This window comes from Hemiscyllium ocellatum, chromosome 29, assembly GCF_020745735.1.
Source record: "Hemiscyllium ocellatum isolate sHemOce1 chromosome 29, sHemOce1.pat.X.cur, whole genome shotgun sequence".
Lineage (NCBI taxonomy): Eukaryota > Metazoa > Chordata > Chondrichthyes > Orectolobiformes > Hemiscylliidae > Hemiscyllium > Hemiscyllium ocellatum.
The window spans coordinates 37,955,752-37,982,095 of NC_083429.1; the positions used below are offsets into that span (position 1 = coordinate 37,955,752).

The 26,344-nt window shown below is 44.4% G+C and overlaps 1 protein-coding gene across 8 annotated transcripts in view; it reads left to right on the forward strand.

The window, feature by feature from the left end:
• Nucleotides 1–11,686: 11,686 nt before the first annotated feature.
• LOC132829640 (neural cell adhesion molecule 1-like) overlaps nt 11,687–26,344 on the forward strand; it is a 509,764-nt gene continuing 495,106 nt past the window's right edge. For all 8 annotated transcript variants that reach the window (XM_060846966.1, XM_060846974.1, XM_060846967.1 and 5 more), the window contains exon 1: nt 11,687–11,862. In XM_060846966.1, coding sequence (XP_060702949.1) covers nt 11,811–11,862 — 52 coding nt within the window. In that variant the 5' untranslated portion in view covers nt 11,687–11,810. The remainder of the gene's footprint in view (nt 11,863–26,344) is intronic.

The window sequence follows — 26,344 nt, forward strand, 5'->3', positions numbered from 1 at the left end:
TCCCATTTACTTCAGAGGCATGTCATTAACTTTTCTGAACAGATAGATGAGAAAATATCTACAATGTTAACAAGCAGAGCACTGTAAGCTATTCTTCCATGGACGAATAGTAAACACAAAACCTGGAATCAGCTGGATGCTGTGATGAGGGGCCTGAAGGCATTCCTCTGGTTAGAATGAGTTAGAATGAGTGAATAGCCTTCACCATCTTGATCCTTAGTGGGATTTTGTAAAGTAATCCCTAATTCAAAGCTGTTACTAAATAGGGGGTAATGACCCCCCAAAAAATTATGACATCTACTTCATCTTTCTCAATGTTTATTTGAACATAGCATCAAATCGACAGATCTGGAAAAAATGAAGCCTCTCAGCAGAAAAAGCAGCCAAACGCATTGAAGAATTCTTACAGACAGCAAACCAACAAGTGAAATGCGTTGATTTTCTTTCACTTTGTGTAAAGTATAAAGAGTGAAAAACTGGAACATATACATTTGATGTTGAAGTATGATAAATTCTTAATAAAATTGTGTTTTATTACAATAAAAAAAGTAGGTTTTTATCATAATGGAAAAAAATGATACAGATGGATTGAGCTCAGAAATTACAAAGAAGGACAGCGACAATGTTGGGACTATATAATAGATTCCTAGATAGTGGGAAGCCAATAGAGGAGCACATTTTGCTAAATTTCTATGTGCAAAAACAATTGTGCAACAATAGTAAGGCACGACAACTACCCAATATCTACTGGGATACAAACAGTGTGAAAGGCATAGAAGGCACAAAGTTCTTGAACTACATTCAAGAGAACATTTTAGTTAACATGCAACAAGACTACCAAAAGGAGCACAACTATAGGTGGATGAGGATGCAGTGGGTGACCATTTTGCAGATAGTGACCATCATACAATTAAGTTTGAACTGTAACCGTGGTGTGGGTTTTGTCTCAGGCTAGTTATTTACACTGGATGCAGCAATGCTTATGTTGTTTCTCATAAAAACTAAATGGTAATGTGGTATTTAAAGGTTCAACAGATATTCATTACAGTGTATGATATGTTTATATATGTTACAGGTCACAAGCACTTCAGTATAGAGTCATAGATATTTACAGCACAGAAACAGATCCTTCAGTCCAACTCGTCCATGCCGACCAGATATCTTAAATAAATCTAGCCCCATTTGCCAGTATTTGGCCCATATTTCTCTAAACGCTTCCTATTCATGTACCCTCTTAAGTGTTGCAATTATACCATCCTCCATCACTTCCTCTGGCCACTCATTTCATACACCCACCTTTGCATGAAAAGGTTCCTTTTAAATGTTTCCCCTCTCATATTAAACTTCTTGACTCTAGTTTTGGACTCATCCACCTGGAGAAAAGATCTTATTTATTTACCCTATCCTTGCCCCTCATGATTTTATAAACCTCTATAATGTCATCCCTTAGCCACCAATGCTCCAGGGAAAATAGCCTCAGCCTGTTCAGCCTCTCCCTATAGCTCAAACCTTCCAATCCTGGCAACAGGGTTGTAAATCTTTCTGAACCCTTTCAAATTTCACAACATCCTTTTTATAGCAGGCAGTCATAGAGTCATCAAGATATACAGCATGGAAACAGACTCTTCGGTCCAACTCGTCCATGCTGACCAGATATCCCAATCCAATCAAGTCCCACCTGCCAGCACCAAGCCCATACCCCTCTAAACCCTTCCTATTCATATACCCATTCAAATGCCTCGTACATATTGCAATTGTATCAGCCTCCACTACTTCCTCTGGCAGCTCATTCCATACATGTACCACCCTTCATGTGAAAATGTTGCTCCTTAGGTCTCTTCTACATCTTTCCCCTCTCCCCTAAACCTACGCCCTCTAGTTCTGGATTCCCCGTCCCACGGAAAAGACTTTGTCTATTTATCCTATCCATGCCCCTCATAATTTTGTAAACCTCTATAAGGTCACCCCTCAGCCTCCGACGCTCCAGGGAAAACAGCCCCAGCCTGTTCAGCCTCTCCCTATAGCTCAAATCGTCCAACCCTGGCAACATCCTTGTAAATCTTTTCTGAACCCTTTCAAGTTTCACAACATCTTTCCGATAGGGAGGAGACCAGAATTTCACGCAGTATTCTATCATAGCCTAACCAATGTCCTAGACAGCCGCAAAATGGCCTCCCAACTCCTGTACTCAATACTCTGACCAACAAAGGAAAGCATACCAAATGCCTTCTTCACTATCCTATCTACCTGCAACTCCACTTTCAAGGAGCCATGAACCTGCACTCCAAGGTCTTCTTGTTCACCAACACCCCTAGGACCTTACCATTAAGTGTATAAGTCCTGCTAAGATTTGCTTTCCCAAAACGCAGGACCTCACATTTATCTGAATTAAACTCCATCTACCACTTCTCAGCCCATTGGCCCATCTGGTCAAGATTCTGTTGTAATCTGAGGTAACCCTCTTTGCTGTCCACTACACCGCCAATTTTGGTGTCATCTGCAAACTTACTAACTGTACCTTTTATGCTCGCATTCAAATCATTTATGTAAATGACAAAAAGTAGTGGACCCAGCACCAATCCTTGTGGCACTCCACTGGTCACAGGCCTCTAGTCTGAAAAATGACCCTCCACCACCACCCTCTGTCTTATACCTTTGAGCCAGTTCTGTATCCAAATGGCTATTTCTCCCTGTATATTCCAACAGAGGCCTAACCAATGTCCTGTACAGATGCAACATGACCTCCTAAATCCTATACTCAATGCACTAACTGTAAAGGAAAGCACAGCAAACCAGCTTCTTCACTATCCTATCTGCCTATGACTTCACTTTCAAGGAACAATGAACCTGCACTCCAAGTTCTCTTTGTACAGCAACACTTCCCAGGACATCTGAGTTAGTATTTAGCTATTCCGTTACAAAGAGCAGCACACTTTCACCAACATGTCTTGCTTCAAGTGGCCCTCAATTAAGATGGAGCTTGAGATCTTTATACCCTCAGGTCTCCAGTTATGATGTGGTGGTGATATCAAGAGTATGTCTCTCAAAGATATACTTACACACTAATACTGAGACACGACACAACAAAATTGAATATTATAATGGAGAAATGTAAAGATAGAAGAGAAGTAAAAGTTCTAAATCGGGGCAAAATAAATTTTGCAAAGTTGGGAGGTGATCTAATAAATGTGGATTAATACAGCTACTTGAAGAAAAAAACAAATGCGTGGGAGGCATTCAACAGGGGATTCACAATGGAGGGAAATGTCTGATACTGTCAAATCTAGAATATGCTGATTATCCAGACCCAAACAGATTGAAATAAACAGCAAAAGAAAGCTAATGGCAGTCACAAGAAAATTATACTTCAGATAACTCATTGGAGTATACAAAATAAGTATGAAGGGGTGAAGTAGAAAGGGAAATTAGGAAAGCTAGGTAGGGCTATGAGAAAATATTGTCAGGTAAAATGCAGAAAACCTCAGATTTTTATCATTATATGTGTGAGATGATAACTATCGAAAAGGCAGGGTTGAGCATAGAGACACAAGATAAGTTATGTGTGGGTGCAGGAGATGTGGGCAGAGTTCTTAATGAATATTCTGTCTTTCTCTTCACATAGGAGGGTAATGATATAGATCTTCTCATCATAGAAGAGGAGTGTGAAATATTATAGCGTAACGTGAGGCAAATTACTGGAAAGACTGATGTCCTGGTAGATAGATACATCACTGGGATTGTATCCTAGGCTGTTCAAGGAAATCCAGAAGGAAGTATTGGATGCTCTGAGGAATATTTTCCAATCCTCCTCAGATGAATACAGGTGAAGTATCAGAGGATTGTTGGTTTGCAAGGTATATATTTAAACAGGCTGAGAGGGACAGGTCAGCTATATGTAGACTGGACAGTCTGATTTCAGGACTGGGCAAATTATATTGAGAGACAGGATAAATTGTCACATAAAAAGCAGGGACTAACCAAAGAAAGTATAATTTTGTTTAGGGAAGTTCATGGTCTTTTTATCGTAACTGATTGTTTTGAGGGAAAAACCAGGTGGATTGATTAGGGTAGCGCAGTGGATATTGTGTTTGTGGATTTCAATAAGACATTTGACAAAGTCTTACAGGGCAGATGCATCCGAAATGGAAATCCCGTGGGATCCAAAGATGTATGATCAGTCAGAGCCCTAACTGGCTCAGAGTCAGAAAACAAACGGTAATGCTTGCTGGATGTTTTCTGTGAAAGGAAAGTGGTTTCCAACGGTGTTCCACACGGCTTAGTGTTGCATCTTTTGTTGTTTATTATACATGCAAAACGTTTAGATTTAAAAGTGGGAGACATGAGTACAAAGTTTGCAGACAAGATGAAAAACTCTGCCATGCAGTTTATTGTGCAGAGAATAATTGTTGAATCCAGAATGATTTCAATGGTTTGGTTGAGTGAATTGAAAAGTGGCAATTGGAATTCAATGTGGAGAAATGTGAGGCAATGCATTTACTGAGGGAAAACAAGCCAGGGAATACACAATGAATGGGAAAATATTGAGAGGAGAAGATGTGAGAGATTATGGAATGCACGTTCACATGTCCTTGAAGGCGTCAGAACAGATAGATATGGTAATAAATAAAGCATATTCAATGCTTTCATTTGTTGGATAGGTTTTTTCATACAACAGAAGAGATCTAATACTGGAACTACATAAAACACTAGAAGTGGGATCAGAAGGAAAGATGAGTTTCTAATTTCTTGGTCAGCAGAGATGCGGTGGTCTGAATGGTTTATTTCTGCACCAATACTTTTTTATACTTCCAGAAGTTCCTTTTTGCATTCAGAAAGCTAATCTTTATTTTGTACCACATCATGGCTGCCAAGTGCATGGTAGTTAACTGCTGTTATAACATGGTGATGAACCCCTCTGTTAATTAAACCAAACACCCAGAAAAACTTACCTCACCTCATAATCTGCTTAAGTGTGAGTGTCAGAAAACTCCCCAATTCCACTATTGAAAGAAAACCAAAAACAATTTATTCATTAACTCTCAAAATGAACATTAAACAATAACTATTTGCCTCCTTTCTCTTAAAGGTTTGGTAACTACCTCCAAGTCTATATACTGATCCAAAAAAAATGTCCTCTTAAACTACATCAACTTAATTGTCAAAACCAGACAATGCATCTATCTTCTATCAGCTGCAGATTTCCCTGGTTCATCTTTGGTCTTTCGCTACAAAGATTAGATTCCCTACAGTGTGGAATCAGGCCTTTTGCCCAACCAGCCCACACCGACCCTCCGAAGAGTAACCCACCCAGGCCCATTTCCCCTCTGACTAATGCACTTAGCATTATGGGCAACTTAGCATGGCCAATTCAGTGACCTGCACATCTTTGGACTGTGGGAAGAAACCAGAGCATCCTGAGGAAACCCACGCAGACACAGGGAGAATGTGCAGACTCCACATAGACAATCGCCCGAGGCTGGAATCGAACCTGGGACCCTGGTGCTGTGAGGCAGCAGTGCTAACCACTGAGCCACGGTTTCAGATGCTTCATATGAAAAAGGTACATTTTGGTAGAGAGTGTTTTGCTAGCCTTTACTTTAACAATGGCAGTTGGTCACTCTTTCTCTGGCTAACCTGCAAAATGTTGGCTTGTTTTATACCCCAAACATTGGATCAGTTTATTGATTCGATGTCAGCAAAACAGTAAAATTCGAATTTGATTGGGCTTTAGTATCCTGGGGCATAATTTAAACTGATTGATTAAATTCAAATGATGGTCAAAACAATTAAGGTATCTCATTTACAGCCAAAAGTTACATATTTTCAATTTTCCAGTACACTCTGAGACTGCTAGTCAGTCACATGACATGGGCCTGCAAGCTCTCAGTACAAAACAGCCTTCACTCTCTTTTGAAGGTATAGTACATGTCAACTTCATAACGCTGCTGTGCCATGGGAGGTTAAAACTTTATGTCAACTGCTTCATTTATACATTTTAAGGAGTCACCAAAATTAAGGAAAGAAAAGAAACATAACTTTAATGAGAGATATATGGAGAAATTCATGCATGAGCAAAAGTTATTTTTTTAAAAAAGCATTCATATTCAGTCAAGAACCTATTTGCGTCTCCAGATTTATTTTCACCACTTAAGAAGAATCATCATCACTTTTTAATTTTATTTATCGATGGACTTATGGGAAACTCAGTTACTAACTCAGTTTGTTTGGAATTGCAGGTGAATTCTACCACTTTTTTGTGTCAAACATTTATTTATCAGCTGACTACAATTTCAGTCGGCTGACTGTCTTTCCACAAATGTTAGTTAGAGTCACAAGAATCGTATTTGGATGTGCATTCTAAACTAGATACTGTTGTGGCCCTGTGGTGCAATATTGATTATTGAGTTTGATTTGACTTGGGAAATGGACACATTCTTCTTCAGTGGAAATCTGCAAAATAATTCTTCAGAGTTGATAGTCACAGTCAAAGTTCTTGGTTTATCAATGCTTTGTCAGATTGTTTAAGGGACTTATATTGCCTGGTGAATTGGTAAAACAACTTACCAAGTAATAGAGTGGAAAACACTGATACAATTAATAACACGATATCAACCTTAGCTGAGAAATAGTACTCTTCCCTAAACGTTAGAAAATTATAAGATTAATTTAAGACCCACTCCAGCGCCCTGAAGATAAATCTTGTTCTGAAGAAGAATTGTACTGGACTCATAACATTAACTCTATTTTTCTCTCCACAGATGCAGCCAGACTTGCTGGGTTTCAGTGTTTTGCATGATAGTCATAGAGTCATAGCAATAGAAATAAACAGCATGGTGTCAGACCCTTTGGTCCAACTTGTCTATGCTGACCAGGTATCCTAACCTAATCAGGTCCCTTTAGTGAGCATTTGGCCCATATCCCTCTAAACCCTTCCCATTCATATACCCATCCAGATGCCTTTTAAATGTACCAGACCCTATCACTTCCTCTGGCAACTCATTCCATACATGAGGAAAAGTTGCTCTTTAGGTCCTTTTTATATCTTTTCCCTCTCACCCTAAACCTCTGTCCTCTAGTTCTGGACTCCCCCAAAGCAGAGAAAAGACCTTGCCTATTACCCTATCCATGCCCCTCATGCTTTTATAAACCTTGATAAGGTCACCCTTCAGCCTCCGACACTCCAGGGAAATCAGCTCCAGCTTATTTGGTTGGTACAAGAGCACTGTAGTGCCACCTGTACTCATCCATCACATTAGTCTCATTGATCAACATGTCAGTTTGAATGTACCAGGCATCAAAGCATGGTACGTCTCCATATCCCTCCCAAACCCTTTTTGTTAATTTGAATAAGCATGTTTGTTGATGGGTAGAAAACATCACAGTCATTATTATGTATATCATTCATGGTTCTTCATTTAAAACTTCTTTCTTATGATTTAAGCATCATTTGTTGCCCATTCCTACATGGTCTTGAGACAACTGCCCTTTCTTAAACCACTCCAGCCCAAATGGTATAAGCATATCCACAAAGCAGATAAGAAGGGAGTCTTCCAATTTTGATCCAGTGGTAGTGAGGAAGTGGTGATACTGGTCTGAGATAGGATGTTATATAGTTTGTTGGGGAACTTCCAGGCTGTGGTGCTCCTATGCATCTGTTGCCTATATCCTTCTAAGTCAATGCTTCCCAAACCTTTTCTCAATGTGACCCCATTTTGATGCTCAGACATGTGAGCTAAAGGAGGGGTGGGGGTGGGGGTGCCAGATCGGGGAGAGCAACATAGGCACAGAATTTCTTTGAGAGTGTGTGAGGAGGACAGGGAATATTTGGTGGAAGCAGGTAAGACAGAATGCCTACAAGAGTGGAGGGTGGGGTGGTAGAAAATGCTTGTTGGTTGCCAGTGGTGGGTGGGGTGAGGTGCCTGTGAGAGTAGGGAGGGTAATGTTGTGAAAGCGGGGTCAGTGAGGTAGGGATGCCTGTAATTTATACTTCAGGGTGGCCAGGGGATGGGTGGAAGCTCATTAACCTACAGGTTTTTGGGTAAAAAGCATTTACTTTCCCATAAGATGTTTTAGCGTGGTATTCACTGATACCAGATTCTTGCCCGAAGATTTAAATAGGCCTCCCAGCAGTTGCCTGTGGTTTGTTGCCCCATGGTCACCTTTTCTGCATTGGGCCCTGTGACTGCAAACAGTTTGCTGGTGACTACACTGGGTTTCACAGGCAGCAGTTTGGGAATCCCTGTTCTAGGTGGTAAAGGGTGCGAATTTAGAAGGTGCTGTTGAAGGAGCCTTAGTGAGATGCTGCAGTATCTCTTGTTTCTGGTACACACAGCTGCAACTTGGCATTAGTGATGGAAGGGGTGAAGGTTTAGATTGGTGGACGAAGTTTAAATCAGGTTGGCCTCTTTGTCCTGAATGGTGATGACCTTCTGAGTTTGTTAGAGCATTACACATCCAGGCAAGTGGTGGGCAGGCTTTGAGATTTAGAGGTATGTTACTTACAGCAGAAGTCCTAGGCTTTGACACATTCTTGTAGCTGCAATAAACTGAACTGGCTGGTTCAGTTCAGTCTCTGATCAATGATAAGGATGTTGAGAGTAGAAGATTCAGAGGTGGTTTAAAGTTTTTGTGAAGATCTGTAGCTCGGGAACTGTTTGGATTTGTTACTGGTCTGTTTGCTGAGCTAGTAGGTTTGTTGGCAGATGTTTCGTCCCCTTTCTAGGTGACACCATCAGTGCTGTGTTGTCTCCTGTGAAGCACTGCTATACTGTCCCACTTTGAATTGATGTGGTTTTGTTTGAGCTGTTTCCAATTTATTGTCGGTTCCAGTTTTCCTATTGTAGCAGCAACTGCGCTAAGTACTATGTAGGACAAACAGGCAGACAGCTAGCAACCTGCATCCATGAACACCAACTAGCAACCAAGCGACACAACTAACTGCCCCTGGAGTAAAAAATGAGGTCTGCAGATGCTGGAGATCACAGCTGCAAATGTGTTGCTGGTCAAAGCACAGCAGGCCAGGCAACATCTCAGGAATAGAGAATTCGACGTTTCGAGCATAAGCCCTTCATCAGGAATAAGAGAGAGAGAGCCAAGCAGGCTAAGATAAAAGGTAGGGAGGAGGGACTAGGGGGAGGGGCGATGGAGGTGGGATAAGTGGAAGGAGGTCAAGGTGAGGGTGATAGGCCGGAGTGGGGTGGGGGCGGAGAGGTCAGGAAGAGGATTGCAGGTTAGGAGGGCGGTGCTGAGTTGAGGGAACCGACTGAGACAAGGTGGGGGGAGGGGAAATGAGGAAACTGGAGAAATCTGAATTCATACCTTGTGGTTGGAGGGTTCCCAGGCGGAAGATGAGGCGCTCCTCCTCCAGCCGTCGTGTAGTTGTGTTCTGCCGGTGGAGGAGTCCAAGGACCTGCATGTCCTCGGTGGAGTGGGAGGGAGAGTTAAAGTGTTGAGCCACGGGGTGATTGGGTTGGTTGGTTCGGGCGGCCCGGAGGTGTTCTCTGAAGCGTTCTGCAAGTAAGCGGCCTGTCTCACCAATATAGAGGAGGCCACATCGGGTGCAGCGGATGCAATAGATGATGTGTGTGGAGGTACAGGTGCAATAGATGATGTGTGTGGAGGTACAGGTGCCCCTGGAATCCGGTCAACAAGAACCATGAGTTTGATTGGGACAACACAATGATACGAGGACAGACTAAACAAAGAACAGCAAGGGAATTCCTGGAAGTGTGGAACTCATCCTCAGGCTTCATCAACAAACACATTCACCTGGACCCAATATATAAACCGCTGCAATGGAAAAACCACAACCGACACTAAACCAGATACAGCTCAAACAGAACCACATCAGTTCAAAGCAGGACAGTACAGCAGCGCTTCACAGGAGGCAACACAGCACTGATGATGTCACCCCAAAAGGGGACAAAATGTCTGGCAACTAATCTACCAGCTTGGGAACGGACCAGCAACGAATCCATTCAGAGATAGTAATGCCACTGAATGTCAAAGAGAGACAGTTAGATTTCCTTTTGCTGGATATTGTCATTGCCTGGTGTTTGCGTGCTGCAAATATTATTTGCGCCACTCATCATCCCAAGTTGAATACTATCAAAAACTTCCTGTCTATGGTCACTAACTTCTTCAGCAAATGAAGGGTTTCAAATTGGATTAAATGTTGTCCGAATATCAGTAAACCTTCATGGTCTATGGAGGAAAGATGCAACAACTGAAGATGGTTAGATCAAGAACACAGCACTGAGGATCGCTCGCAGTGATATCCTGGGACTTGATTTTATCTCCAATAACCAAAATCATCCTCCTTTCATTAAGTACAACTCCAACCAGTGGGTGAGATTTTGCCTGATTTCCATTGACTTCAATTTTGCTTCAGTTCATCTGCCTTGATGTCAAGGGCAGTCATGTTCACCTCACTTCCTGTGTACACTTTTTTTGTTTATGTTTGGACTAAGATTGTAATGTAGGTACTGTTTGATAGGACTCTCAAAAATAACTTCAATCACTTTTTGGATGGTCTGGATTCTTGCCGCTGGATGGTCATTAGACTGATGGAGCTGTAATTGGTGAGGATGGATTTGTTCTGCTCTCGACCTACTAGTCTCTGATTCTGGGTTCAAATTTTTTGAGTGTGAGTTCAAAAATCAAAATTCACAATCCAATGCATTCCTGGGAGAGTGTTGCACTGTCGGAGAATGACACATTAAACTGAGGCTCCATTTGCCCTCTTAGACAGATGTGACAGATTCCATGACACTACTTTCGAAGATATCCCTGCTCTTTTGACCAACATTTATCCTCATTGTAGACTGGATTATTTGATTGCAACCAACGTGCTGTCTGTGCAAATTTGCTGTGCACACGTTGCCTGTCATGATGTCTACATGACAAGAAAAAGCATTTCAGCAAATTGCAGCAAAGCATTCCGAACTGCCTAGCGATTCCAGAGACGTTGATTCCATGCAAGTTAAAATTTGAGACGTCCAGTGGTGGTGAAAAGAACTCCATAAGTGAAATCCAGAAGGAAAACCCAACACAACCTGCTAAGGAGACAGACTGGCTGGACTTGTTTTACATCCAGGCTGACCCAGTTTGGAAATGGGTTCCATTCTTGGGTTCACTTGCAAGTCAACGCATAGTTGGACCACAATTCAGGACAATATAAGACAGCAGTTCATAACCACATTTACATATGGAATCTTTAAAATTAAGATAAACAAAGTCCTATATGGGATTGCATTCATAAGAAGAAGCATTTGCAAGTCAGAAGTTTGTAAAGCAGGGACCCACTGTCCTTCAACATGGAGCTCCATTGCAATTCCAAGTTTTCAATTTGCATACATTTCTTCCCCCACCGTGGAGAGTTCTTCCTTCCCCCTTGCCTTCCAACTCTGGGGGAAAACCTTTTGACACTTGCTGCGATTGGGGAAGAGGGTGGTAGACAGACAGTGCACCTCCAGCAGTAAATCTGGGGATCCAGGGCTTCAGGAATGTCCAAGGGGAGGGCGGAGGAAGACAGATCGAGGATACTTAAAGGTGGGAGGGGGTGGGGGTGGGGGTGCGGGACTACTTTCGGAGTGTGGCAGCTCGGCGGGAGGATACGGCGTGGATTAAAGGAGGGCGGTGTGATTAGGTGGAGGCAGAAGCGACTCGCGAGCAGCGTGTGCGGGGATTGCCGTCTCGGATCCCAGCAGCAGCAGCAACTGAGAGAGAGAGAGACACATACACAGAGAGGGAGCAGCGGATTGAAAAGCACCAGCCATTTACCTCCAACAGCCAAATTCCAAGCACCAACAATGTTACAAACCAGGATTTTCCTAACCGGGCTACTCTTTATTAGCACCACAGGTACGATTTACCAGCCTTTCCTCCCCCAGCTACTCACTGTAAAAGAAAGTAGATTGCAAGTGTTGCAAAGATTACAGTTGTTACCAAACGTAGTAATTCCTTCGCAGAAACAACAGTGCAATGTTTCATTATAATCTTCTGCAAACGCAGATTTTTTTGTTCAGTCAGTTATGTGCTTGATTTGTTTTATAAAAGCTGCAAGAAATTTTGGATTATAGGTAGCAGTTCTGCTGGATTGATATCAAGGCAGTGATTTCTTTGTTCTGGTGGTCTTCAGTAAGGTGAAATATTTGTGTGTAATGATTTTTCCTCGCTCGTGTGAAAAAAAATCTGCCCCCATCCTCCTACATAAATGACAGATTTCTTGAGTAACCAGTGGTCTGTTGCAGCAAAATCAGTGAAATGTGTTTTATTTCCTTTCTCCGTTTCGTGGCTCCGTTTTTGATGTTAATTACAGATTTTAAACATTGAATTGCTATCTCGAATAAGACAGTGCAAATAAGGAGCTAGAATCTGTCTCCAGCAGGAGGTGCTGAATGAACAAGCCTGTGCTTTTTTTTAATTGGAACCTTTTGTAAATTTCATCTGATGTATCCATTTTTATGCCATTTTAAAATGAAACATGGGTTTAAAGAAATGGATGGGTTATTTTTCTGCAGTGGTTCTATTATTCCCAGTAAACGGGACAGACACTTCTGTCTCTGATATAAAGTACTGCCTATTTGTAAGGTCTGGGACAATAGGCTGCGTTGCTTTTTCAGTGTGACATGTTTAAAGAGGGAGACGGGTGAAAAATAAAACAAGGGATGAAATTGAAGTGTAATGCAGTTCCTCTGATCAGACTGTGTTCCCGTTTCACCTTTGGGCGGGAAACCGTTATCTTTTTATTCGCTGTTTCTCTTCTGGTACGATCCTTTTTTTAAAAAAAGAAAGATCGATCCAAATGATGCCTTTTTTCTTAAAAAAAGACTACGGCTTAACTGGTCTTGGAAAAGGGGCGATGTGCATTTTATTTTGGAAAGGTATCTGGTTTTGAACTGGGACATTGTGGGTCTCACTGGGTGACGCAAGTGCGAATTAAATAGGGTAAAACAAATCATTTTTTTTGGTGTCGTGGGATTTGTGGGGAGACGGTGTTAATTGCAAATTTCCACAGGGTTTCCAGCTAGCGTTTTGTTAATCCCCCTTTTTCGCTGTCGAGCGCAGCGTTGTCTTCCTTCAACACTCACTCTCTCCTCTGTTCCATCAGAGTGACACAATGTTACTGAGGATTTAAAGATTAATAAATCGGTGACTGGTCCCCTGATGACCATAGGAGCGCTGCTATCCGCCTCTTTCAGAGAGAAAGCCGCTCTAAGGTTGGATTGAGTGCTGGCCAAATCTCTCTCTCTCTCTCCCTCCCTCTACCCCCCTTCCCCAGCGGCTTATAAACGCTAGAGCCAAACAAAATAAATAATTAGATTCGAAGGAAGCTCGTTTCTAAATCTCCTTTCTTGGATTGCGTCCAGAAAAAATCCCAAACACAATAAAAAAGAGCCGGGTGGTTGCAATCAGGAGTGAAATCGCATCTTTAATTGGAGGAAAACATTGTTCTATTGACAAGAGGATGCCAATTTCTTGCCACTTCCCCCTGGGTTGATACTGCAATTACCCCCAATGTTTGAAAAGCTCCAACTAACAGTTTCTGCGTTGCATGTCGGAGTCCTTTGTTGTTTTACAGACTCGGGGCTTCGATGTTTGTAGACACGGGTCCCAGTGGAGTTTGAAAAGGGGCGTTCATTTAATCTGGGGGAAGAAACACTGAAACGTGTGAAGCGCTGACTTGGTGACTGGTTCTCATTCTCCACCGAGCCCGGATTCTTACCGCTTTTTTGGGGGTGGGATGTCTTTAATCGGTTTAATTTTTACAGAATTGTAAAAAAGAGCATGACAATTCCACGCAGATTGCATTAAATAATCGACCCCTCATCAAAAGAAAGGTGACGGGGGGTATTTGCCTTGTTTAAAGTGTCTCACTTATGCGGGGTGAAATTCATAAATCTTCGCCCCTCGTCAACATCAGACTTTAAACCAAAAAACAATCAGACGTGTTCCAGTTCAGGCCGGTATCTCTGTCCTCTCAGTATTTCCCTGGGTCCAGGTACTCCCTCTGTCTCTGTCTCTCTCTCTCTCTCTATACCTCTGTCTGTCTGTCTCTCTCTATCTCTCCTTCTGTCTCTCTCTCTCTGTCTCTCTATCTCTGTCTTCTGTCTCTCTGTCTATCTGTCTGTCTCTCTCTCTGGCTCTCTTTCTACCTCTGTCTGTCTCTATCTCTCCTATCCCTGTGTGTGTGTCTCTCTCTGTCTTCTATCTGTCTCTCTGTCTGTCTCTCTCTCTCTACCTCTGTCTGTCTGTCTCTATCTCTCCATCTGTCTCTCTGTGTGTCTCTCTCTATCTGTCTCTCTCTCTCTCTCTCTCTGTGTCTCTCTCTACCTCTGTCTGTCTGCCTCTATCTCTCCATCTATATCTCTCTCTCTCTATCTGAGTGTCTCTCTCTCTCTGTCTCTCTCTCTACCTGTCTGTCTCTATCTCTCCATCTGTCTCTCTGTGTGTGTCTCTCTCTATCTTCTGTCTATCTGTCTCTCTCTCTCTGTCTCTCTCTACCTCTGTCTGTCTGCCTCTATCTCTCCATCTGTCTCTCTGTCTATCTGTCTCTCTCTCTATCTGAGTGTCTCTCTCTCTCTCTCTGTCTCTTGCCCCACCACAATAAAGGGAAGCAGAGTCATTACAAATGGAACAGCTCGCTCCCCAGGCCGCAAACTCTGCCCTTTGGATGAGATGTCTTCTAATGAAGTGAATATAGGGGTTTTGTATCTGCTGTCCACCGTCAGTCTCAGAGAGAAGTTTGTGTGTGTGTGTATATATATATATATATATAAGGGGGAATCAGGGACCGTGGAAGAGGAAGACGAGTCGCTTTCGGCTCTGGGGAATAAAGCAGCTCTGATGCAGTGTTTCCACTAGACTCTCCAGACAGTGTTGGAGAGACCCGGTGGGGGAAAACCCAGACTCTGCGACTCCATCTGCTCCCAGTGTCAGTGGGAGCCTCCCTGACTGGGAATGAGAGATTTCTTGGGGGAGTGGACGGTGGTGGGTTCAGAGCAGAACAGCTCCTGTCTGCACTCTCCCTGTCTCTCCCAGAGATGACACGCGAAAGAGACAGGGAAAGGGTTATCTTTTGGAGAGGGGGAGTGGGGGGTTAAAGGCATGAAAGGATTTTTTTTTCCGAGACAGCTTTAGCAGCGGGAGGTGCTTTTTTCTTTAAAAAATGCAAGTGGCTCGTTCGAGGACGAAAATAAACATTTGCAACCCGAGATGCATTTTTGAAATGGGAGTAGGGACTGAAGATGAAACGGCCGTGCAGATAAATATAGCGGCGATATTCCAGTGCAGGGTGTGGGGCTGTGGGTGAGGTGGAGCTCAGAGGGAAAGGCGTGTTCAGCGTTAGCTGTCCTCGCTGAAAAGCGAAATCCCAACACGGTGCTGTGCTGGAGACTGTCTCTGTTAGTGCCCAATGTCAGCATCAGGGCGTTAGTGTGAAATACCCCAGTGAATGGGCGCATGGCCATGACTGTGATATACCCCAGTGTGTGGGTACATGACCATGACTGTGATATACTCCAGTGAATGGGCGCATGACCATGACTGTGATATACCCCAATGAATGGGCACATGCCCATGACTGTGATATAATTCAGAGAATGGGCATGGCCATGACTGTGATATACTCCAGAGAATGGGCACATAACCATGACTGTGATATAATCCAGTGGGTGGGCACATGGCCATGACTGTGATATACCCCAATGGGTGGGTACATTGCCAAGACTGTGTTATACCCCAATGAATGGCCATATGTCCATCACTGTGATATATGCCAGTGGGTGAGCACATTGCCATGACTGTGTCATACCCCAATGAATGGGCTCATGTCCATCACTGTGATATATGCCACTGGGTGGGCACATGGCCATGACAGTGTCATACTCCAATGGGTGGGCATATGACTATTACTGTGTTATATCCCAGTGGGTGGGCACATGGCCATGACTGTGATATACCCCAGTGGGTGGGCACATGGCCATGACTGTGTTATACCCCAATGAATGGACACATGTCCATTACTGTGATATACCCCAGTGGGTTGGCACATAGCCATTACTGTGTTATACCCCAATGGGTGGGCACGTGACCATTACTGTGTTATACCCCAATGGGTGGGCACGTGACCATTACTGTGTTATATCCCAGTGGGTGGGCACATGGCCATTACTGTGTTATACCCCAAAGAATGGGCATATGTCCATCACTGTGATATACCTCAGGGAATGGGCACATGGCCGTTACTGTGACGCCCCCCAGTGGGTGGGCACATGGCCATGACTGTTATACCCCAGTGGATGGGCACATGACTATGACTGTGATATACCCCAGTGGGTGGGCATGTGGCCATTAATGTGTTATACCACAGTGGATGTGCTCATGGCCATGACTGAGTTATACCCCAATGGGTGGGCACATGGCCATGACTGTGTTATAGCCCAGTGGGTGGGCACATGGCCATGACTGTGTTATACCCCAATGGGTGGGCACGTGACCATTACTGTGTTATACCCCAATGGGTGGGCACGTGACCATTACTGTGTTATATCCCAGTGGGTGGGCACATGGCCATTACTGTGTTATACCCCAAAGAATGGGCATATGTCCATCACTGTGATATACCTCAGGGAATGGGCACATGGCCATTACTGTGACGCCCCCCAGTGGGTGGGCACATGGCCATGACTGTTATACCCCAGTGGATGGGCACATGACTATGACTGTGATATACCCCAGTGGGTGGGCACATGGCCATTAATGTGTTATACCACAGTGGATGTGCTCATGGCCATGACTGAGTTATACCCCAATGGGTGGGCACATGGCCATGACTGTGTTATACCCCAGTGGGTGGGCACATGGCCATGACTGTAATATACCCCAGGGAATGGGCACATGGCCATGACTGTGATATACCACAGTGTGTGGGCACATGGCCATGACTGTGACATCCCCCAGTGAATGGGCACATGACCATGACTGTGCTATACTCCAGGGAATGGGCACATGGCCATTGCTGTGATACACCACAGTGTGTGGGCACATCGCCATTGCTGTGATATACCCCAAAGAATGGGCACATACCCATGACTGTGATGTATGCCAATGAATGGACACATACCCATGACTGTGATATACCCCAGTGAGTGGGCACATACCCATGACTGTGATATACCCCAATGAATGGGCACATACCCATGACTGTGATATACCCTAGTGAGTGGGCACATGCCCATGACTGTGATATACCCCAATGATTGGGCAAATGCTCATGGCTGTGATAGACTCCAGTGAGTTGGCACATGCCCATGACTGTGACATCCCCCAGGGAATGAGCTCATGACCATGACTGTGTTATACCCCAGTGGATGGGCACATGGCCATGATGGTGATAAACCCCAATAAATGGGCACATGGCCATTACTGTGATATACTCCAATGAATGGGCTCATGGCCATGATGGTGATAAACCCCAATGAATTGGCACATGGCTATTATTGTGATAAACCCCAATGAATTGGCACATGGCCATTACTGTGACCATTACTGTGATAAACCCCAATGAATGGGCACATGGCTATTACTGTGATATACCCCAATGAATGGGCACATTGCCATGACTGTGTTATACCCCAGGGAATGGGCAAATGGCCATGACTGTGATATACCACAGTGCGTGGGTACATGGCCATTACTGTGACATCCCCAGTGGGTGGGCACATGGTCATTACTGTGATATCTCCCAGGGAATGGGCACATGGCCATTGCTATGGTATACACTAGTTGGTGGGCACATGGCCATGACTGTGTTATACTCCAGGGAAAGGGCACATGACCATGTTTGTAATATACCCCAGGGAATGGGCACATGGCCATGACTGTGTTATACCCCAGGGAATGGGCACATGGCCATTACTGTGTTATACTCCAGGGAATGGGCACATGACTATGTCTCTAATATACCCCAGGGAATGGGCACTTTGTCATGACTGTGTTATACCCCAGGGAATGGGCACATGACCATGTCTGTAATATACCCCAGGTAATGGGCACATGGCCATGACTGTGATATACGCCAGTGGGTGGGCACGTGGCCATGACTGTGATATACCTCAGGAAATGGGCACATGGCCATTACTGTGTTATACCCCAATGAAAGGGCACGTGGCCAAGTCTGTGTTATACTCCAGGGAATGGGGCACATGGCCATATCTGTGATATACCCCAATGAATGGGCACATGGCCATGACTGTGTTATACCCCAGGGAATGGGCACATGGCTATGACTGTGTTATATTCCAGTGAATGGGCACATGGCCATGACTGTGTTATACCCCAGTGAATGGGCACATGACCATGTCTGTAATATACTCCAGGGAATGGGGCACCTGGCCATATCTGTGATATACCCCAATGAATGGGCATATGGCCAATACTGTGATATATCCCAGTGAATGGGCACCGTGCCATGACTGTGACAGACCCCAATGAATGGGCACATGGCCATGACTGTGACAGACCCCAGTGAATGGGCATATGGCCATGACTGTGATATACCCCAGCGAATGGGCACATGGCCATGACTGTGATGTACCCCAGTGGGTGGGCACAGCGGCATGTAAATGCGTAAAGGACAATGAGTGCCAACATGGGATCTTCATTTGCCTCTGATATCACCGCTACACGCAGTGTTAAATCAGACACATAGGCTTCATGCCTGACAGGATGTTGTGGACCATGCTTTATCTGTTGGATAGTTACACAGAAACAAAGAAGATAGGAGCAGGAGGAGGCCATTTGGCCCTTTGTGCCTGTTCCGCATCCATCACGATCATGGCTGATTGTCCAACTCAATAGCCTAATCCGAATTTCTGCCCATAACATTTGATCCCATTTACCCCAGTTACCATATTTAGCTGCCTCTTGAATCCATTCGACGTTTTGGCATCGCCTACTTCCTTTGGTAATGAATTCCACAGGCTCACCCCTCTGAGTGAAGAAATGTCTCCTCATCGCCATCCTAAATGTTCTACCCTGAATCCTCAGCCTGTGACCCCTGACTTTGGACACATCCTCCATCGAAAACATCATCCCTGCATCTACCCTGTCTAGTCCTGTTACAATTTTATAAGTCTGTCTGAGATCCACACACTCCCCTCCAACTTGTCAGAACTCTAGCGAAAACAACCCTAACAGACAATCTCTCCTCATAACATCAGTCCCACCATCTCTGGAATCAACCTGGTTTTCCTCCGCTGCACTCCCTCAACAGCAAGAGCATAATTTCTTGGAAAACTGCACACACTATTCTAGGTGTGGCCTCACCAAGGCCCCTGTATGACTGCAACAACACCTCACTGATCCTGTACTTGAAACCTCCCTCAATGAAGGCCAACATGCCATTTGCCTTTGTTACTGCCAGCTGCCCCTGCATGCTTGCCTTCAACAGTGCTTACCCTTTGCTTTGCTTTACTTTGATATATCCCAGTGGAAGCAAAGAAGGAGTACATCATGTAGTCTGTGCAGTGTACTTGACCAGTCAATATGATAATGGCTGCTGTGATCTTGACCTCCATTTTTCTCCCTGGTCCCCTTAACCTTTGATTCTTGCATCATTCAAACATCTGTCTCTCTCCCAATCCTTGATATATTCAGCCAGTCTGCATTCACAGCTCTCTGGAACAGAGGATTCTAAATATCACCAAATTCTCAGAAGAAATGCTACCTCAGTGATGGGGTCAACCTCTTTACAGTGAAATTATACCCCTTAAGTTTACATAGCCTTGTGAGTGGAAACATCCCTCGGTGTCTGCCCAGTCAACTTTAAACAAGGTAATCTCTTATTCTTCTAAACTGTACTGAGTAGAAGTTCAATCTGATCAATCTTCTTCTTACAACAACTCCTTCACAGCACCTGCCAACCTCGTGAACCTTCCCTGATACCAATGAAAGTGCAGCATATCCCAATTTCGAAAAGATTTGCAGCAGGGAAGTTGTTTTTATGTTTAACATTGACCTACTGGTATTTGAAATATATTTGATTTTAAAAATCTGTTAATAAATCCATTGAGTGTAAAATGTAGTCTTTAAAGCACAACAAAGAAAAAGTCTCAAATGTGTCTGAGTTGGATTGGACATGTTTGTAGACACTAGAAGCTTAGAAGGATTCCATTTCAACATAGAAAAACAAAGTTAAATCCTAATTGATTAGAAAGGCATGATGTGTAACCTTTACAAAGAAAATATGCCATGTTTATGAAATGAGTTGACTGTATGAAATGTGGGTTTTGCTGTGCACAAACTGCTAACAAAGCGTAGGTTTTGCTTCCTTTTTTTTATTATTTTATATTCAGTTGATTGTACATCAGCTGTTAGTGTTTTGGGGAAATAAAATCTCTTCAGTTTGTATGGAACAGTGGAAACCCAAAGGTGAGTACCAGGGCTGAAACTAAATTAATAGCTTCTTGTGGTTACCAGGGAATTCTAATATTGGCTTCCGGCTTTTAACTATATCCTATTGATTTTTAAGGGAAAGTAAGTACGAAAGAGTCATTAATGTACATTTCGATATGTTACACTGTGAATAGCCTTATTTTGAGTTACTTTCCACGTAATGAGGGTGTACCTGTTCCTGCATTGAAATGGGCAATGGACAGCCTGAAGTAAGAAATGAAGTAAGATACAGACGCATGGGAAGAAATACTAACCAGACTGGCTAGTTCCGCAGCTGATGACCAGGCATAGGGCTGCTCCTTGATTTTCACTCTCAAAATCAACACACCTCAGGATCAGCTGAAGGTGTAAACCTGGCATTTCACCCAATCACCTGGGACTTTTCCCTCCCTAACTGTTTTCCCCTAGGTCCGGTTCTTTTCTCTGTCCACTGTAGGTTGCCAGTTAAAACATATTCCATAGTGAACAAGAGCAAGGCAATTTCTGCCCAAGTCACCATTAGAACTATGTCCTCTGAGCAGACATATCAATGATTTGGACAGGGGGAGCAAATGTAATATTTAAAATTCACTCATGAGCATCACTGGTCTAGGCAGCATTTGTTGACAGTCTCTTGTTGCACTGAGAAGGTGGTGATGAGTTGCCTCTTGAACTGCTGCAGTCCATATTCTCCAGGTGGACACACAATGCAGTTAGCAAGGGGATTTGCTCAGGGAATTGACCCAGGAACAATGCTATATTTCCAGTTTAGTTTGGTGAGTGGCTTGGGGAGTAGGGAGTGATGATCCTATGCATCTGATGCCCTTGTCCTTCTAGATGGTATTGGTCATGGGTTTGGACCATTGACTGAGGTGTGGTGGCCCTCTGGTTAAACCAGCACCAGTCTTCTGGTTTTGTTTTTCTTTTTTTTTGTGCAGGTATGAGACACAGTGAGAGACAGAAGGTGCATGAATCTTTATTCAATTTCCACCACCAGGAAGATAGGAAGACACTAAAGTGGCCAGTGACGAGCTGTATACTTGCTGTGTGATCAATCTTTTTTTTAACAGAAGAAACATAACCTCTGGCACAGTCTTCTGTTTTATAAGGAATGGTGAATTTCTGTAGGGCATCATGTCATTGGTAGATATTGCTGCTACTCAGTGTTGGTGGCGGAGGGACTTGATGTTTGTGGCTGTGGTATCCATCAAGTGGGTTGCTTTGTCCTGGATAGTATCAAATGTCTTGAGTGTTGCTAGAACTGCACCTATCCAAGCAAGTGGAGGTTTACAGCTTTTCTTAAATGTTGAAAGGTTGAAAAGTGTAGATGTGTAAAGGAGCTTGGATGTCATTGTCAATAATTAACTGAAGGCAAATGAAGATGCAGCAAGCTATCAGTCAGGTAATGGAATGTTGGCCTTGATCACAAGATTTTGGGATAAGAAGCAGTGAATTTTTACTTCAGCTGTGTAAGAGCTTGGTTAGGCCTCACCTGGAGTAGTGTATGTGGTTTTGGTCCCCTTTATCTCGGGAAAGATTGTTATTGCCATTGGGGGATTGCAGTTTGCTTATGAAGAGGGATTGGGCAAATCAGGTCTGTATGTTGCCTTGACTTTTGTCGAAAAGGAAGTAATTGCAAAGAAACCTGACAAATAAGGGAAAGGACAGGCAGAGTAGATACAGACAAGGATACAGACCAGTCTGCCTTAGTTAGTGAGCCTAAACCAAGGCAGCATCATTTAAAATTCAGAGGAGTGCTATTTAGGACAGAAGGGGAGAAATATTTTTGCTGTGAAGGTAGTGGATGTTTGAAATACTCTATCACAAATGCTTTTGAAGCTCAGACTTACACTATGTTTGAAGAAAATGTTGATCACCTTTTTTTTATTATGGTGGCATCAGGATATTAAGGTGTTGGTGTAGTTTGAAAGCATTAAGTGATCAACCATGGTTATATTAAACGGCTGAGGAGGCTCAGTGGGCTGAAAGGCCAACTCTTGTTCTTGTGTTGCTTTGTTAGCAGTGGGATGGAAAGTTACAAGTATCACACTTGCCAAATTTTATCCACTCCTTCCTCACCATAGACCTTCCCTTGTAAAGGACTCTGGCTTTTGTGTAGTTTGGCTTACTTCAAAATGTGGGAAATCCCACTGTATAAAAACATGGACATATAACTATCTGACCATTTTATTGGATTGGTTGGTGCAGGCGGTCACTGTTCGGCCATGTTTTTGGCTGGATGGCTGGTTTTCAACGCAGAGTGATGCCAACAGCGTAGGTTCAGTTCTCGCATCCTTGGAGGTTTCTCTTTCTCAACCTCACCCATTGACTGAGGTGTGGTGACCCTCTGGTTAAACCAGCACCAGTCTTCTGTCTCTCTCATGAGAGAACAGCCCTTTGGTCTTCTGGAACAACGGCAACTTTATGCTGTTAGGTTTTATTAATTATGTCAGCATGCTCCTGCCCCACTGAACTCATCTCTACCTACCTCGACACCATCCTATCCCCCCCTAGACCAGGGACTCCCCACATACGTTCGAGACACCACCCACGCCCTCCACCTCCTCCAAGACTTCTGTCTCACCGGCCCCCAACGCTTCATCTTCACCATGGATATCCAATCCCTCTACACCTCCATCCGCCATGACCAGGGCCTCCAAGCCTTCCGTTTTTTCCTCTCCCGACGTCCCCAACAGTACCCTTCCACCGACACTCTCATTTGTTTGGCCGAACTGGTCCTCACCCTTAACAATTTCTCCTTCGAATCCTCCCACTTCCTCCAGACCAAAGGGGTAGCCATGGGCACACGTATGGGCCCCAGCTATGCCTGTCTCTTTGTTGGCTACATAGAACAGTCGATCTTCCGTAATTACACCGGCACCACTCCCCACCTCTTCCTCGCTACACTGATGAGTGCATTGGTGCCACCTCATGCTCCCCCGAGGAGGTTGAGCAATTCATCAACTTCACCAACACATTCCACCCTGACCTTAAATTTACCTGGACCATCTCTGACACCTCCCTCCCCTTCCTGCACCTCTCCATCCCCATTAATGACGACCGACTTGACACTGACATTTTTTACAAACCCGCTGACTCCCACAGCTACCTGGATTACACCTCTTCCCACCCTACCTCTTACAAAAATGCCATCCCGTATTCCCAATTCCTCCGCCTCCGCCGTATCTGCTCCCAGGAGGACCAGTTCCACCACAGAACACACCAGATGGCCTCCTTCTTTAGAGACCGCAATTTCCCTTCCCACGTGGTTAAAGATGCCCTCCAACGCATCTCGTCCACATCCCGCACCTCTGCCCTCAGACTCCACCCCTCCAACCATAACAAGGACAGAACGCCCCTGGTGCTCACCTTCCACCCTACCAACCTTCATATAAACCAAATCATCCGCTGACATTTCCGCCACCTCCAAAAAGACCCCACCACCAGGGATATATTTCCCTCCCCACCCCTTTCCGCCTTCTGCAAAGACTGTTCCCTCTGTGATTACCTGGTCAGGTCCACGCCCCCCTACAACAACCCTCCCATCCTGGGACCTTCCCCTGCCACCGCAGGAACTGCAAAACCTGCGCCCATACCTCCTCCTTCACTTCCATCCAAGGCCCTAAAGGAGCCTTCCAAATCCATCAAAGTTTTACCTGCACATCCACTAATATCATTTATTGCATCAGTTGCTCCCGATGCGGTCTCCTCTACATTGGGGAGACTGGACGCCTCCTAGCAGAGCACTTTAGGGAACATCTCTGGGACACCCGCACCAATCAACCACACCGCCCCATGGCCCAACATTTCAACTCCTCCTCCCACTCTGCCGAGGACATGGAGGTCCTGGGCCTCCTTCACCGCCGCTCCCTCACCACCAGACAGCTGGAGGAAGAACACCTCATCTTCCGCCTCAGAACACTTTAACCCTAGGGCATCAATGTGGACTTCAACAGTTTCCTCATTTCCCCTTCCCCCACCTCACCCTAGTTCCAAACTTCCAGCTCAGCACTGTCCCCATGACTTGTCCTACCTGCCTATCTTCTTTTCCACCTATCCACTCCACCCTCCTCCCTGACCTATCACCTTCATCCCCTCCCCCACTCACCTATTGTACTCCATGCTACTTTCTCCCCACCCCCACCCTCCTCTAGCTTATCTCTCCACGCTTTAGGCTCTCTGCCTTTATTCCTGATGAAGGGCTTTTGCCCGAAATGTCGATTTTACTGCTCCTCGGATGCTGCCTCACTGCTGTGCTCTTCCAGCACCACTAATTCAGAATCTGGTTTCCAGCATCTGCAGTTATTGTTTTTACCCGGTTTTATTAATGCCTAGAAATCCTTATCATGTTAGGGAGCACCAACATGCAATTTTTCATGTACATATACATCACATGAGTAAAGCATAAGGGTCAAAATCTGGGTTGAACAATGAGGCAAAATGAGTTCTTTGTTGGGTTGTTACCCCTGTATTTGATATTCAATTCTTGTCTCTCCAGTGGAGCTGAATATCAAATGGGGCTTCTCATGACTGGCCAAAGCAAAGCCTTTGGCTTTAAAAGCTATTAGAAGAAAGTGAGGGTTGCAGATGCTGGAGATCAGAGTTGAGAATGTGGTGCTGGAAAAGCACATCCGGTCAGGCAGCATTTGAGGAGCAGGAGAGTCGACATTTCAAGCATAAGCTCTTCACCAGGAATGAGGGGGTGGACCAAGTGGATATATAAGAGGGTGTTGGGGTTGGGGTGAAGGTAGCTGGGAATGCGATAGGTAGATGAAATTGGGGTGAAGGTGGGAAGCAAGATGGACAGGTAGGACAGTTCAAGAGGGCAGTGCTGAGTTGGAGCCGAAATAAGGTGAAGGGAGGAAGTGTGGAAATTGCTGAAATGCACATTGAACCTGTGTGGTTGGAGGGTCTCAAGACGGAAAATGAGGCGTTCTTCCTCCAGGTGTCGGGTGGCGAGAGTTTGGTGGTGGAGAAGGCCCAGGATTTGCATATCCTTGGCGGATTGGGAGGGGGAGCTGAAGTGTTTGGCCACAGGGCAGTGGGGTTGTTTCGTGCGTGTGTCCCAGAGATGTTCTCTGAAACATTCTGCAATTTGGCATCCTGTCTCCCCAATGTAGAGAAGACCACATCAAGAGCTACAATCCAAGATACATTTTCTGGTGCTGATATTTTCCTCATTTTTACCTATTCTTTTGGCAATTCGCAAAAGTGTAGCTTATCAGGTGAGCCAGTTAGTTTTGTGATATTTGAAGTTTCCATTCAAATAACAGCTCTCCTTTTGTGACCTGGAACTTGACTCTCCGAATTGGAAATGTCACAGATGTCCTGTAGAATACTTAGAGAAAATTGAGTTCCAGTATAGATGTAGTTTTATATCTTTTAAAAAAAATTGCAGCTATACTATCCTGGGTGCACTGCTGCAACTGAAGAACCAAAGTTCCAGATATCAACTAAACACAACTGCAATAGAAACAGAATAGCAAAAGAAGACACCAAAATTGAAGGTGTACTGGACAGCGAAGAGGGTTACCTCAGATTAGAACAGGATCTGGACCAGATGGGCCAATGAGCTGAGAAATGGCAGATGGAGTTTAATTCAGATAAATGCAAGGTTTTGCATTTTGGGAAAGCAAATCTTAGCAGAACTTATACACTTAATGGTAAGGTCCTAGGGAGTGTTGCTGAACAAAGAGACCTTGGAGTGCAGGTTCATAGCTCCTTGAAAGTGGAGTCGCAGGTAGATAGGATAGTGAAGGCGGCGTTTGGTATGCTTTCCTTTATTGGTCAGAGTATTGAGTACAGGAGTTGGGAGGTCATGTTGCGGTTGTACAGGACATTGGTTCGGCCAGTGTTGGAATATTGCATGCAATTCTGGTCTCCTTCCTAGTGGAAAGATGTTGTGAAA